Genomic DNA, 16,593 nt, shown 5'->3' with positions numbered 1-16,593 from the left:
TGCTGGAGTGTCTAAGCATGTGTGCAAAAAGAGAGAGGGAGGGGACCAGACACTGGAAGTTAGAGGAGCGAGGAGAGAGAAAAACACGGGCGAGGATTTTGTGAATTTAAAGCATAGGGGGGAAAACAGAAGAGAGAAACTGTAAGAGTGAAAAAGTTTGTTATGTGGAGCATATAACCATTTCTGTGTGCTCCTGTGTGGGCATCCAAAGAAAAAATATTGTTCCCCTTAGCTTTGAATGTTTGGATTACTTATCTCAGTCAAGGCTGCATAAAAAAGGAATAATGTGGGACAACAAGCACTTTCCAGTCGTGTTTATTGGATGTTAATTCTGTCTCTTTGTAGTCTCTTGCTTGAAGAAGTTTGTGGAGAAAACAGACAGCTACAACACAAGATACTGGACTGCTAACAAAACTTAGTTATTAAAAGTGAAAAGAGGTCTTGAAAGTTATTTTGCTTATCAGTGGCATAACTTGCTAGAAAGGCCACAACAGATGAAGTCGTGTTTCTTGGTATTTGGCCTCAACAAAGAAGGATCTCGCCCCCATCGGAGATCTATTTGCCAAGAAACACTTTCAGGTTGAACTTTAGCAAAAACTTTCTGACTTCTTCTTTATCACTTCAGTCTCAAGAGGAGCACAAGCATCATAATCCACCTGGTGCAATTTAGAAATTAAAGCTTTTCTGCTGAAACAACATAAAGTACATGTTTTTGGAGCACACTATCTCAGATCCCTCCATCTGCTGGGGATTGTTGAACGTTGTTTTTTACACAGACATTCTGTGTAAATTATTAAGGTGTAGCAATTATAGTACATTGGAAAATCATATGCATGTGACATACAGTATGTTCTCAGCAGACCAGGTGGTGGCTGAGGCTCTGATGTGATTTCTGAAGTCTCTGAAGATAGTCTGTCCCCACCCTCTCAACACGGGTTGCCTAATTGAGTGTTAATTTGGTGCTAATTATGTAACATGTTATCCCAGCGAGACGCCCCAGATGCCACGAGACGAAGGCGCGTGGAAGAGTGTGCAGAATTGCAAAGCAAAGCATTTAGGGAGACACTGTGAAGCTCGTTCTGCATCTGTCTCCTGGATTCAGTGAATCATAATGTAGAAAACACACACACACACATGGAAGCACACGATCCACATTAAGACGCATTCAATCGACTCCAGATAAACAGGGAGAAGCGTGCACTTTTAAGGCCATCCTCATATGAACCGCAACTGATTGTTAAACAAATATTCCTCTCTACAAGCAAGACTTTGAATAAATCATTCAACAAACATTTCCCAGTGAAAGTTCGGCCCCAGTATTAAAAATTAATGAGTTTTTTTTCTTTTTAAAAACTGTGAAACACACACTGAAGCTGTGCTGTTTCGTTGAGCAGCTGGGCCAGGGACAGTGCTGTGGTGCTGAAGCTCTCTACTCCCTTTTTTCTGTTTGTTCCTCAACATAAATATAACATGATTATGAAGACAACCTCTCTAGTCTTTTATTTATCAAAGTTGTACAGCCTCATACAACATACACTGCAGCAGAAATCTCTGCATGAGCACCAAAGGAGTGTATTAGGATTTAAGAGAGTGACTTTCTACACATGACTGTGCACACTTCACTGTGTGTTTGCCACTTCCATCAAAGGACAATGCTGTTGTATTTAAATTCCAGAAAAAGGCCAAAAGCAACAGCACTTCCTTTAGACTTAGACAACAGACTGCTCCGAGGCATTCATCTGCACGTTCACAGACTTTAAACTTGAAACATATGTCAGAGATATATTTCTTTTAATATTCTATTTCTCAACATAGTCTCCTTTAAAATCAATGCGCTTGGTCTACCGATGTTCGAGCTCGGCTAGCCTTTCGCAGGAATAAAGTTGCATCTCGAGCCTCCAGATCTTCCTCAACAGCATGCATGAATTCATCACCACTCTGAAAATGTTTTCAGTTTGGGAAACAGACAGACATCAGATGGTGCAGGTTGGGTGATGCAGGTTCATGGAGCCACAGTTCAAAGTCACATTTTACTTGGTGGCTGCTTCTGCCACCTGTGCTGTGTGGACGGACGCATTGAAGCAACAGCACAACAGCTTTCATCTGCTTTTTTTAGGATTACTTCAAATATTTGAGTTCTTCTGGTTGGTGATAAGGCTTTATATTATACAATGGTGCCCCAAAATGGAAGTTACACCCCTAATTTCAGGGCTCATTCATCATTAAATGATAACAAAAAGGTATTTATTTCTAGAAACGGCATCCACTTGAGTTTTTAGCACACATTCTTCTAACAGCAGTAACTAGTGCATGCTTTGGGGACTATTTTCAGCTGTGGATGAACACATGTTTGATTGAATATGTACTCCATCAGAGGCCCGTGGGTGGAACTGACTCCAACTAACTACGTAAATCAGCTGAGGTCAACAGAAGCTGCACAATACATGTCATCAGTGTTCGTTGTGGTTTTGTTGTTTTAGGAGTTTTGTACCAATGAGAACAATATCGAGTAGTGTTGGTATTATCCCCGAAGAGGTTTGGTCTTCTACTGCCTGTGGATGTAGGTTCACATCTGGAACAAGCCCTGATCTCCAGCTACCAAACTGTAATCATGTTGTTGTGCATTTTAACTCGTTGTCACTGTCTCATGACACATAAATGGAATGGAATTAACTGTATGAGTAATACCTGTGCAGTTCCTACTATGACAAGTCAGAATGCCTGCTGTGAAAAAGGCCTGCTGATGGCTGGAGTCAGTATTGCAAAGATAATTAATTACTTTGCAGTACATTATGTTTTTGTGACAATAAACCCATCTGGTTCCTAACTTCTGATACCTAAATTGTCTCACACATCAGAGGATGGGTGAGAGAGGGAGACAAAGAGGCCATCAGTTGTTTACTTGTGAATGCAATAATGGCAGGGGAGATGACTGTAGTTAGTTCAACACCGACGGAACTCAGCAATCCCTCATTCAGCACTGAGCCTTGTCTGCATTCACTAATAGATTTCCTATTCTTGTCTAATTAAAAAGGGAAGCCTTTTTCCCCTGAAAGGCTCCCAGAGCTATATTGAGGGGTGGAGAGGTCGCTGGGAATCCATCAGATGTGATGCAGTTAATCAGCATAAAGCCTGCTTCAGTGCACTGCTAAACAACAACTGCAGGAACGGACCCAGCCCTCTCACTGCGCCACACTGGGACTCAGAGCCATACAAGCCTAGAGCTGAGAGAATATTCCTATACGTTATTGTTTAGCTTTGTTACTATTGTCTCTGTTCTCTTCTAAATGGCTTATTAGAAAGGATTTTAAAATAAATACAGAGACTGTTGGATGCAGAACGATATATAGGGAGAGAAAGGTAAGAGGTTTGTAGGAGAGTACACAAAAGGAAAGCAAGGATGAGGAATGAGTCCTCAACCATGGCAATTATCTGTTTATGCATCCTACCTTTTACAGCAACAGCAAAAATGCTAAGAGAGGGAGAGGAGAAAGGAGACAGGCAGGGAAAGGAGAATGAAGGAGAGGAAGGGGAAAATTGTTGACCATATACAGGATGAGAAAAAAACGACATGACATTCCTCACACCCACATCATTCTGCAGCAAACTGGCAAGTCAGTAATAAAGACTGAGTCAGTCTTCTACTGGAATGCACATTTTAGCTCATTGTTGCACACAAATTTGATAAAACTACAAAAGGTATCTGATCATGAGCTAGACACAGTGAGGAGCAGACATGGCCACAGAGACAACAGATGAGTCACATTTCCTTTTGTTGAGCATCTGACTAGCTAGACAGAAATGTCAGAGTGTAATCTCACTAAGGTGAATGTGTCAATCAGTGACATTCATCAACATGATCTCTCCCACACCATCAGCCTACATATCTGCTGACCACCTGTAGCTTGGCTACCCATCACCTAATCACTGCTGTAGCAAAGAAAACTGCTATGTGGGTGCTGCTGGCACCAACTACACCCATCTCATCTGTCTTTTTGGTGCACTGCCTGTTCCAGGGAAACCAGTTCCTCTTGGGCTGACAGAAACAATCAGACTTACACCTGCATGTCCAAAGAGGCAACTGGCTTCAGGAAGGAACAGGCAGAACAGAAAGTTCACCTTTTGTTTGCAGTTATCACAGCTGGGCAGGCATACATGATGGGTACATACAGTTGACATGCAGGAATGTGCAGCAGATGTACAGGTGCAGTGATGTATGCAGACACATACTAAACAAACACACGCACACGCACAGTATGCGGGCATAGGCAGTAGCATAGGCAACAGACTATCCTGACACACACACACACACAGTCTATAGCTGCTGACACTGGCTTCTTGGACAGCCTCTGTAACTGTGCAGGGATGCCAAAGGAGGAGGGAGAGAGAGAGAGAGAGAGAGCAGCAATGCTGCTGTAAAGACATCATTTTCATTGTGTACCAGGGAAAGTGGTGGCAACACAAAATGGTAATGACAGCTAAGGCGTTTAGTCACGGACTTACTGGAAGGTAGTGAAAAAAACATCCTCATTTTGACATGTGCAACATTCTCTGAGGCACCGCTACACGGTCAAAAATATCTACGATTCAGAAGGAATTCTACCAGTCGGTGCACCTGAAGAAAGTGAGCAGCATGAAGCAAATACACGTGTGTGCACGAACATGTGCACATGCATGTAGTGTGAAAACACAGGGACATGTTCTGTAATTAGGAGGGCTCTTCTACATGAAACAGCCACACAGAGCTCTTTTTGTGTCTGCAGCCTGGAGCGAGGATGCTTTGATTGTGTACTATATGCATGATTTAGAGCACTGAGTGACAAGGAAAGGGCAAGGGTTGCATCAACCTTATGAAGAGCCATAACTCCAGGGGGAAACAGGGCTAGAGGTGGGGGTATACACAGGGAACAAATACTACATTCTAGTACAAATACAAGTACTAGACACTCATTGTACCTGAGCCTTATGTATAGTTGCATGTTTTAGTTTAGTTTTTAACCATACTGACAGGAAAAAATATTTCCACTTCCTCTCTGTAAAAGGGAAAACAGAAGCTTTTACTGTGACGGCCCCAAACTGTCTGCATAGTTAATTCACATACTGTACATTTGAAAGGGAGGCTGCCAGCACACAGATATTTCCAAGAAAACCTGGGAGCTTGGATATTTCAGTGTGTGGACAGCCTCTCCATTTGCTGAGATCCTGCTCCTTCCCGTTGTTAGTGTTCTTTGCCCTGCACCTGCGCTCAAGTGCGGTTGGATGTGCACACGCATCACATTTTTTGGCTTGCATACATACACTCGAACACACGTCTTAAAATGTCTGTAAACACACCCACTGATGCTCAAACACACTGACTACCCCCTCATTAATTTGAACAGGTCAGATCTGGCATGTGTCCATCGTTGCTCTGTGGCTGAGATCAATTACGTGACAATTTTCTATTGTCTACGTCCCCTGTGGTTGTTAATGGTCACCTTCTTATCTATTAATTGGACAGCGGGCTTTCTGGGGTCTCTTTTCTTAAGGACAGTGTATAATGAGAGGGTTATTTAGGGCCCTCTAATTGACCTCCAGCTCTTTCATAGCCTGTGACGAGAACCATACTGCAGTTGGCACTTTATTGATGATCAAACAGGTGTTCACAAGGAAAGGAAAGGAAAACATGATCATTATTGCATAGGAGGCAGGTAGACAGGCAGGAATTGAGAGAAAAAATTCTAACATAAATACAATGTTTTTCTGTAAGCAACATATTCAGCCACAAAATGTTCCTGCAGATTGTTCTAATTACACGTCACACTGAGGTCTCTGCTGTGTTTAAAAATGTGACTTTTTGCGAGCTCTGCTGTTACTTTAAGGCACATGATTGCACAATAATTCACATGTAGGCCTCAAACTTCATGTTCACCATTATCTCAGTGTGCAGTTCAAAAGGACCTCGTCTTTCAGAGCAGGAAGTGGAAATAAATCGGAAGCAAAATGACAGCTTTGCAGTGGCTGCCTGGACTTGCACTGTAAGGAAATAGGCTACACGCAGAAAAGACAGAGAGAGTGAGAAAGCCTAGATTTGTCCTCTCCAGAGACGGAGGATTGAAAACACTAACAGCTGCGATTTACATCAGGAGGAGAGTACACGACAACAACGCTTTGTTTTTCCAGTCACCACATTGAATGTACTGCACTAGTGAGTGGTAGGCTTACACCTGCAGTGTTTAGGCAGCACTTTGAAAATTGTTTGTAAAGACAATTTAAAAAAAATAGCCTAGTTACATCTGTAGATCCCTGAAGAGTTCCATATGTTGTGATTGAGATGATGCGGAGATGCTGAAGCTGGGGATGAGACGACCACAGATGTTAATATCGCTGCTGTTGTTTTCACCAAAATGATTTTGTTTTCAAATTATCCACTTGAGGACATATTTTCATGAAGGTTTACTGTATAATAACAAAAAATGCCTTTGGAATTCTTTGGTAAAAAGAAGCAAACTGGGTTCATCTTGCCTGGAAAATCCAGACTGACTTTAGTTATGTATTAATATCAATACAAATAAAGGCAGTCTGGCATGGTGATGATAGGAGACGATTTCAAAAAAGGAGGGGCTAACGAATGCAGCTTGAATGAGAAAGAACCAATCAGCGTAACACGGATGTGACGCACAAACAAATTGACCTTGAATTCCATGTAGTCCAAACAACAATGGCATGCAGCCGAGAAAGCGTCGCGGTGAACGATTACTGCCGTTTTTGTCACAAAAATCTGCGAATACATGGGGTACTCTCAAGTACAACACTTATTTTTGAAAAGGCTACGCAACAAAAGATTCCTTCCGAACGATTAGCGGTGTCAGGAATAACTTTAAATCGGAGCCAAACCAAGTCGGTGCGTATGTGTAAAAGTTGCTTAAATTTACTCACACGTTTGGAACGGGATTTTCCTCTGTACAAACAATGGCAAGAAGCCGAAAGTAACGAGCCATCCACTGCCTCCTCATCGTCGCAAACGTCAAGTGAAAAGAGGCAACGACTAACGCCATCCAAAACGCCAAGAGACCACAAAAAGATTCGCTTTGGCCCTCCTCCTCCTCCTCCGGCATCATCTTTATGGGTAATCCAGGCGCTGAAGATGACGCAGCATTAACTCCCGCCTCCCGTGCTATGATTGGTCGTACCAAACTGTACCGGGAGGGAAACGCGCTTCAATTTGCACAATGCCAAACTGACTCTCCTGTATCTCCTAACATGGAGATAGGAGATTACATGGAGATTCAGTTTGGATTTTCCAAGCTAGGGTTCATCATTAAAAAAAAATAAAAAATCAGTAATGCCACCATTTAGAGAATTTAATCTGAAGCATTATCTCAATGGAAAGGAATTCAGTGCATCACATGCTTTGATTACATTCTGGTAATGTAAAGGAAAAAAAAGTGTAAAATTTGATGGGTTCGTAAACTAGAAGTCTACTGGATAGGCGGCAATGTAATGGAAAGATAATAAGAGACTCTAATATCTAACCTCCACCTGTAAGTGAATGTTGTGAATGTGATCTTCACACAAAGTCAACTAGGTATCATCATGCTCAACCATTATCATCATCAGTAAAGCTTAAGTAAACAGGACAAGCTGTTAAAGAAAGTAAAAATAAAGTGGAATATCATTTGAAAGAGTTCTTGGAGGGGACAGCAGGGGACTGTCTTTGAAATATGGTTGTCTGTAAACCGAAAAACATGTCAGATACACAACCTTTGAGCAGATCTTTACAAGCTTTATGGAAAAGCAGCTCAACCTACAAGTCTGTTTTGTAATCAAAGCATGCGAGATGTTTAAAAACTGGAGTGATGTGATTGAATTTTTTGAAGCTGTAAATGAGCTGAAACCATCAAATGGCTTTGTATCAGTGAACAGGACATATCAGTAATCTGTTTTTTAAAAAATCTGACTGAGACAGAAAGCATCATATGCCTGAAATATGATGGAGACTTGCTTTAGTGTTCTGCTGAGGTGTTTTCATCAATAATAATTGCTTTGGTTTGTACTTGAGCAGTGTTCCCACAAGAAAGCTGCTTGCACTCAATTCTTTTTTACCCCTATTTAACTGCAGGCCATTTTGTGGCTTAAAGAGACCGAGGTCTTTAAAGCAGTGGAAGAGCTCATCTAAAGTGCTCGTGTTATTAGGAGATAATAAAATGTGGAATTGTGTGTCATCTGCTCTGGCTGTGACAAGTAACGTCAATGTGATCGATATTTACCTGCTGAATATCTTATTCAGGCTTTTGCTGAAAGGAAACCAATTCACGCGGCTCTAAAACACAGCTGCAGTGTGCCTTTTCCAGATGTGCATTGCCAGCCACGGAGAAACACTGTTTAATTATTGACCTATACTTCAAAAGGCTTCAGAAGACGGAATTATAATTTTAATTTCACTCATGCTCTGGTAGCGGCCCTGTAGGCCCAGATAATGATAATAACCAGAGACTGAGGGTGTGCACGTGGGTGGAGTGGGGCAGGTCAGGCAAAATTAATTGTGGAGTATGTAAATTTCATTCGTCACATGCAGATTGATGTCAATTTTAATTGAATTAAAACAATGTGAACTTTAGTCCGCTTAGAGTCTAAGAGGACAGCTGGTGAATAGTGATGAAGCGAGTTGGAGAACACTCGTGAGGGGAGGGATGGGAGGAGGGGGCGGAGAGGTTAGGGGTGAGGGAGACAAAGAAGGGGAGGGAGATTAGTTAATGACGAGAGAGATAGTTGACCTTAAACGAATAATGGGACATTCTGCTCCGCCCTGTGCTGGCAATAACACGAGTAACTGAGCTGCTCGGGAAAATTATCAGCGCGCGGAGCTGCATGCCCCGTGGAAATCCTCATGCCGGACCTTCTACACGCTAAACGGATGTGACGGACAGTAGGTTGCATTGCACATCGCTTTTACAGTGTGTGCACTCGCCTTTCACGGGTGTGACTGATGAAAGTGTCTGTATGCATGTGTGTAGGTGAAGTTAGGAGACGTGAACTGCTGGAGTAACACTTATCTCAGGTGTGATTTTATCACCCTCTCTCCAAGGACATGTACAGTAGCCGAGGCCGAGTGTTTAGCGCGATCATGACAGGGCCGGCAAGAACCGCAGAGCTGCGACGTATTCAGGCTCAAGCATATAGAGCCAGAGATAGAGGAAGGTTTTCAGCTGAGAGCAGAAAAAAAAAACATCTTTCTCTCACCCCACACCTCTTATCTCTCCTCCCCCACCCCACACACACTCATTCCTCTTCTCTCTGCTCTCTAGGATAATATCAGTGCTAATCGCTGCCTCTCCGTCCATCTATCCTCCTTCAGCGCGATGGATGAGGACGGAAAACAGATGGAGGAGGTGTGGATGCCACGACGGTCCTCTCTCCTCGCGTCTCCACCGACTGCCTCTGCCTCCGCCAACATCCGCTGAGATTACGTCCAGCTGGCTAGGTAAGAAAGTCGAGTTGTCGCCTCAGTAAATAAATAAATAAACCACCCAGTCACGCTCGCACATGTGCACACAGGCTGTAACGTTTTATAAGGCCGTGAAGTGTTTCGTGCTTCTGAAGGTGACCCCACCCTATCGAAGAACTGAACTGTAAGGAACCTTTTACTGCGATGAGACGACGTCCCGGATCACCTCACCACACCTCAGCTCCTCGTCGCGCACAGAACAAACGCACCCACTCTGACATGCACACATGCACATCACACATGCAGCGCTGTCCTAGCTCAAATGCGAGACGGCGCCCAAGGAGGCAAGAGCAATCAGGTTACCGCGAACCCTGATGGAGGAATCTTAAACCGTCGCCCGCTGAGGATGTGAAATTCAGCCCACAATGCATTCCTATACAGTGAGCGGAGAGGATAAAGCGTGCCACATGCAAACAAACAAAATACAAACAGTCACATATCTTATTTTCCACACATAAATATATTTATTCACAGTACATAAAGTGAGTTTCCCCCAAGCGTCACCTCTCTCACTGTGGATATTCTACAGGCGGTAATGTAAGGTAGACGATTCCTCTCCTCCCCTCGATTTCCTCTTGCCCTCTGCACCTCCAATTCACTGTGCCAAATGGTACATTTACATTGGCCATAACCTCAATCACCATGCTTGCAGGCTATGCTGAATGTGCAGGCAGACATTTCTACAGTGAAGGGATGCAGACAGAGGTATAATGGGAGCAATAGATAGAAACCCACGCCTGAGGCATCCATCAAACCAAACGACTCCATTACAGTAAGTCCGACAGAGGCAAACGGTAATGTGCACTGTGATAAACACTAGGATAATAGTCTGTTTATAGTCCTGGACACACTGTTTCTGCTGGGAAACACTGGCGAGGAATACAGATAAGATACAGGAGCACCAACCTCTCTATCTTTTTCACTTCTATCTCTTTCCTCTCTCCTCCGCTGTTATCAGTCACTTTCACTCCCTTGTTCTCTTTATCCTTTTCTGCGCTCTCTGTATAATATTTTCCTTCCTACATAACGCAGAGGGAGCTGCATACATCAGCTGAACAGGGCTTTTATCTGGTGTTACACTATTGTAGCATTACCATCGCAGTGCTGGAATGAGGCCTAGGAGGACCATAAAAATTGAACACAAATGATTCAGGATGTACAATGAAAAAACAGACATATCACACCAGACTGTACTGGTTATGCATATAGAACTAAAAAGACGACAAACACACGACCATGCATAAATAGAGCGGCCCCTTAGCGTACATGGACGTATCGGTTAATCACAGGTGGGTCGCGGTTTCATCTGAGGCATTGCTTCTTGTTTCTCTGATAGCAGGAAGGGGTAAACACAAGTGAAGACTAATCTGACCACACTCTGCATTCCTCAGAGGAACCAGGAAATCGCAAACCTGCTGCTGCTGCTATGAATCAATTATAAGAGTACACAGAAAGGCACTCTCTTTACAGATGGGAGGTGGAGGTGAAGGTCCATAGAGGGGAAAGAGAAAACAAATTCTTTCCATCTGTTGATAATGGTGGTTTTGCTCTCCGTACGCACTCCACAGCTGCACATTCCGTACCTCATTGCGTCCACATGCACACAATGCGATAAGAACATTCAAATGCACCGTGCCATAAACATAAAACGAGGCGAGGGGTTTCGTTCACATTTTTATTAACCTGAGCAGCATCGGCGCTTGATTAAGGGGCTCCTGAATCAGTCTGATCCGCGTGAGCTGGTGTTTATGCCCATAGTTAACCTCTATTACAAGACTGACCTCAGTTCAGATAGCGTCTCCTTTACTGCTTCTAATGTAGGCCGTTACAGCGCCGAGCAGGGTCAGAACACAAGACACTCGCACAATCTGCAGCAAGCCAGGGTCAAAGCAGAGGCCAGTGTCTATTGCACTATATTTAAGATCAGTTAAACTTAATGACCTCCTTCATCCTCTTGGCCTATCAAATAAACTACAACATTAGCCGTTCGGATCCTAGACGTAGTTTGGCCTTTTATGCCTGCTGTCCAGGCGATGTCGGTTTTAACAGGATGTGATAAAACGTGGATAATCGCACGCCCACTTGAGGGGATGATGGTGTAGGTTTATTAAAGGAAATGAGCCCATGGTGAGAGTGAGCTAATCTAATTCTAGCAGGATACTATAGCTTTAAAGAGGTGGTTCAGCGCTACAGTAATAAGGCTAAATGCCGTGTGTGTAATGCAGAGTATGCCATATTTTTATTGCAGAAGCTGCATAGTTAATGATACAGGGCTGGAGACAGGCATTTACTGTGATTCTGTAAAAGAAATCAAGCCAGTGATGTTTTTTTTTTGCTGCATTAAAGCTGTGGAACATCACATCCTGGGTGTGAAATAAACTGACTTCCTTTATTTTGATGACTAATTATTGACATTTCTTTATGGGAAAAATACTTCAAGCTACCTCAGGGAGGGTGTGGCTTCTTCTGTGCAGCTCAATATGGGCACGCAAGACTATATAGTAGGTTCAGAAAGCAAAACGTTGGAAAATATTACACTGTGAGAGAAAATCTGAAATAAAATGACTTGTTTTTTCCATCGTACTCTCTCATTTATGTTGAAAAGGTTGCTTTTCTCTATGGTTTGCAGTTCCAAGCTGCATATTTTCTGTTGTTCTGACTCGTGTCATACCCCCCCTGCACACAGCCAACATAGAAGACTCACATATGAAAAGAGAATTTCAGTGGAACACATTTCTTTCTTTCCTTCTGCCCTTCTTTCTGTCAGAATCTGTTGCCCACTCTTTCCATTCCCTCCTTTCTCCTCTCTGTAACATTAATGTAGACTGTGTATATTTATAATGCAATAAAGTTTTTATGGCCGCCTTCATTATAGAACATTAAGGTCACGCTGACAGGCTAACAAACACACAAGGATACAGCCAAGGTACTCAGAGCATAAGGCCAACATGAGATCCACTTGCCAAACATATGCAATGTATGGAACACATATGTGTATATACACCACATTAAACATTTACCTTTAACAGCAAGGATAAGATGTCAGAGAGTTCAAATGCAGAGAAAGCAAAAAAAAGTATCAAAATCACAGATTTTTGCAACAAAGGATGAAAGGGACTTAGTTTGTCTTTCATATTAAAGGAAAACACAACACCAGCGGGTCTTTTGAGACAAAACCTCACACATGTTGCTTTCAACTTAAAGGTCATAAAACAGTCCACAGCAAGGCAGATTACCTTTAATTATTTTTTACGCTGGAAGAACTCAAAATTCTACTAGCAGGCAGCAGAAATCTGAAAAGAACATACTTAGAAACCTGAGCAAATAATTCAAACCAAAAATATGCAAAGAAAGACACCACAAGGGCCACATGTAGGTCCTTTAAAGCAAGCCATGGAAAGGCTGATCAATTGGAAGACTCTCCTGTGATGGTAAAAGTGATAAAATCCAATTTACCGTATCTACCTCATATCAGTGAACCTTGCTGGGGATAAAATGCAGGTCCATCAATCACAACTGCAGCCAATCTCGAAGCCACACCTTCAGTAGGAATCTTATCAAACAGTGTACCGAGTTCAGGTAAGTATCTTCCTGCTGATCTTTGCTAGATAGAAAACAGTCTGCATATATCACATGTGTGGTCCCTTCATACCACAAGAGCTATGACCAGCCACACAAATAAACACCCATTTAAGATACTCATCAAATGCTTTCAGTGTACACAAAAGAAATATACACAAAAGTCAGTTGTTGAATCCAGTATTGGAGCTTTACCATGCTACGCAATTAAAAAAAACAAAAAACACACACAGTACATACAAACACCACAACAGTTATTCTGTGACACTCTGGCCAGAGCTTACATATTTGTTTGCATGTTTATATGTATGTCTGATGCAAGTTGTATCATGTATCCATTGACCAGAACAGAAATGCTCGCATGAGGAAGACATTCTCTGTGTTTAGTTTGTGTAATCGTTTAATCAGTTATTGAATGATAGTGCTGTAGATTCAAAATTTCCATCGCACACATCCTACCAGAAACTGTATTCTTGCTTTACAACACTTTCATGAAAGGATCAGGATCAGTTAGCCTTGATCAACCCGATCCCAATCACTGGGATCAGTTTGGGACATAAACCCCCTGGCAAAAGTTTTAGGACACTTTCTCATTCATTTGAATGCGAAAGTGTCCTAAAACTTTTGACAGGGGGTGTACCTCATCATAATACCACAGATCATAATAAAAGAAAAAAAAATAAAGATGAATTTCTTTGATCATTTTTTGAGCAAAAATGACCAAAAAGGGTCCCACACAGAAAAATTCTGATGATTCTTGATAAATTTTTTCTTCTTACAGTTTCGGGCTCTGACAAATTGCCTCATTTTGGGGACTTGAAAAATGTCCTTTAGAAATACCAATTGATTTTGGAGTTTAGATTTCATCATGCACCGTCCTAAGTAGTACCAAAAAGATGCAGTGAGTGCACTTATGAGTTTTTTTTTCTGAAAATGTAGAGCTTTCTCGAGATTTTCACACTGACGGTTGCAAATTAGCTATCAGACATAGCATTTGTTACATTTACTAAATCATCTCTGAGAACAAGACAGCCATTATTTTATGCTTTAGTTTAGTTATATTTGCACAGCATTATAGATGGCATCTAAGAGATCAGTACCGTTTAGACTACGTAGGTTGGGGTCATGTAGACTGGTTTAAAAGGACACGGAAAAACTAGACCTGACCTTTTCATCAACCCTAATCAGAACAGTTGACCTGGCACAACACTCAAGCTTAGCGCATCCCATCGGCGGGTCTCATGAATGCATTTATTTGTCATGTGTTCACCTTGCAGCTATACAAGATAAAGAACTGTAAGGAGAGAGAGAGAGATGGAGCGTAGAAACAAAGAGTAAGTGTACTGTAAATCTCCTGACCTTGGTCCGGGCTCTTTAGCTCTCTGTGTGAAGGGGTTTAGCCTACAACCTTAAATATTTCAACAGTGCTTGGCTGACTGGAAAGTGCTGAGTTAGAGAAAGGGATACAGGCCAGGCCACAGCATTCAACCTCCCCCAGCAATTAACACAGCAGCAGGACATCATTGCAGTGCTCGGCGGGTGTGTGCGCATGTTTGTTACAATTCATTCCTTTTAATCAAGCGTCTGCCACATTTGCTATCGTCACATTCTTACAACATCAACTGCTATCAGGAGAATTTATAAAAAGCTCCTCCCCAAAAATAAAAGCACACTTTTTTAAAAATTCCTCTGAGGGCTTACCAGTTACTGTGAGCTCCGTCGTCCTTCTGACTAGAAAACCACCAAACTGGATTTCACAGGTGTAATTCCCAATGTCATCCTCCTTTACCTCTTGGATAGACAGAATGTCTCTCTTCAGGATGATGCTGGCACGCCACTGCTTGGGACGGCACTCCTGCATATGAGGAAAGGACCGGCAGGTCAAAAATTCTACACAAAAATTACTATTGATATATCACTTGAGAAATCAGATGCAAAACAACTGGCAGATGGAAAGGTATTATGGACTGCACGTGGGAAGAAAATTAAACATTCTGGGCAAGTCTGACATTATCAAATTTAAGACCTTCACTCTGCTTCATAATGAATTACATCCATAAGATTTCAAGTGGTTTGAGCTCGACACAGAGGCTTTAAAAACGTCACTGAGCGTTAAGAAAGTAGATGAAGTGGTAGGGATGCATGGCTTGGCAGTCTGACATAAAAGTTCCATACGGTAAAATGATAAGGTTTGGCCATTATCCTACTTACCTGATCAAGATTTATTGCTCTGAACTGAATATTCTCCATTCAATATTCTGCTGAGGCCACATAGGACACAGAATTTTATTTCCAGTACTCTCTGCTGGCAAAATAAGCATGTTTGCGCTGAGTCTGTGCGAATGTGTGCGCAGACACAATGAGTGACTTCATGACACGATGCTCTCTTCGGCTCCTCGGTGCTCTGGCAGGGACAACGATGGTTCGGTGGATTCTATTCCACCATTGCTCCCGGCAACCTTCGAATTCAATCACAGCGGCTCCACAGCGGTCCAAATAACTCTGGGTTCCAGCACTCCCAGTCATTACCCAGGTCGTAATTGAATTCTGGAAAAAACCTAGAGGTCGAGCCTGGCCAGCTAATCTACTGCTGATCTGCCTGTGATTAGTCTGGCCTGAGCCCTTCTCCGGGATGCACTTTGTTGTCCGCAGGCCGTGCCTGACCTGGGAAAGGCAAGAACTCAGGTGAGGGAGGAGGAGCTGCATGCTGAATAAAGATCAGGGACCAGGAGCATTTGGAGGGCATCCACTCCCTCCACAGGGCACAGAATGACATTTCACAATTTTCTTCCCATAGAAGTTTTGTGTTCATTAGGAAAGCCATTTCTGCGGCTGCCCTCTGCTCAGACCTCATTCTCTCTGGACGGCTCTAACAGTGGTCTGGTCCACTGCAAACACAGCTTAAGTGATTCATTGCCATCATTTGCCTTCATACATAATCTGCCTAAGTGATCTGGAAGCGCATTTCCAACAAGGCTTTTTAAACATAAACGGCCAAGAAATTAGACGAAAACAAACCAATGAACCATTGAAGAATATTTCTCGGCTGTATAATCACAAAGACAGACACTCACAAATAACCGTATACAGCACACACAGCAAATATCAATGGACCTTCAGGCAAGTATACAAATAACGGACAAATCACACAGCAGTGGATTTATTATCACATATTAACGAACATGCTCAGTCAGACAGGAAGCCCACCTTGTACCAGACGATGTCTGGGTCTTTGCCAGGTTCCACATAGTCGTCTATGTCAGGACACAGGATGTCTTTACTCTTGCTCAGCTCTGCCTTCTCAGCTTTTCTCATGTTGGAGTTGTAGCACAGGTTGGTGTCATTCTCTGCCACAGTCAGAGACATGGACACCTTCATGCAGTACGTGGAGTTCCTGTTGGCAGAAAACAACACAAAGAGTTCAGGAGTCATCCTAATTGTAATAGTTATCTGATGTAATCTCACTTTGCCACATTAACAGTACTGATATCACATTACAGACAGCAAAACAGAAAGTCATATTTCTT

General features: G+C 42.6%; 1 protein-coding gene across 5 annotated transcripts in view; it reads right to left on the bottom strand.

Annotated features, from left to right (window-relative positions):
- il1rapl1a (interleukin 1 receptor accessory protein-like 1a) overlaps window positions 1-16,593 on the bottom strand; it is a 186,723-nt gene that overhangs the window by 87,342 nt on the left and 82,788 nt on the right. For all 5 annotated transcript variants that reach the window (XM_022197315.2, XM_022197316.2, XM_022197317.2 and 2 more), the window contains exons 4-5: window positions 16,274-16,460; window positions 14,768-14,921 (exon numbers count right to left, since the gene is read on the bottom strand). In XM_022197315.2, the coding sequence (XP_022053007.1) occupies window positions 14,768-14,921; window positions 16,274-16,460 (341 nt within the window). The remainder of the gene's footprint in view (window positions 1-14,767; window positions 14,922-16,273; window positions 16,461-16,593) is intronic.

Source organism: Acanthochromis polyacanthus, chromosome 14 (genome assembly GCF_021347895.1).
Source record: "Acanthochromis polyacanthus isolate Apoly-LR-REF ecotype Palm Island chromosome 14, KAUST_Apoly_ChrSc, whole genome shotgun sequence".
In the NCBI taxonomy this organism is placed as follows: domain Eukaryota; kingdom Metazoa; phylum Chordata; class Actinopteri; family Pomacentridae; genus Acanthochromis; species Acanthochromis polyacanthus.
The sequence above is the reverse complement of the archived record's forward strand: the minus strand, read 5'-3'. Positions and strand labels throughout refer to the sequence as shown.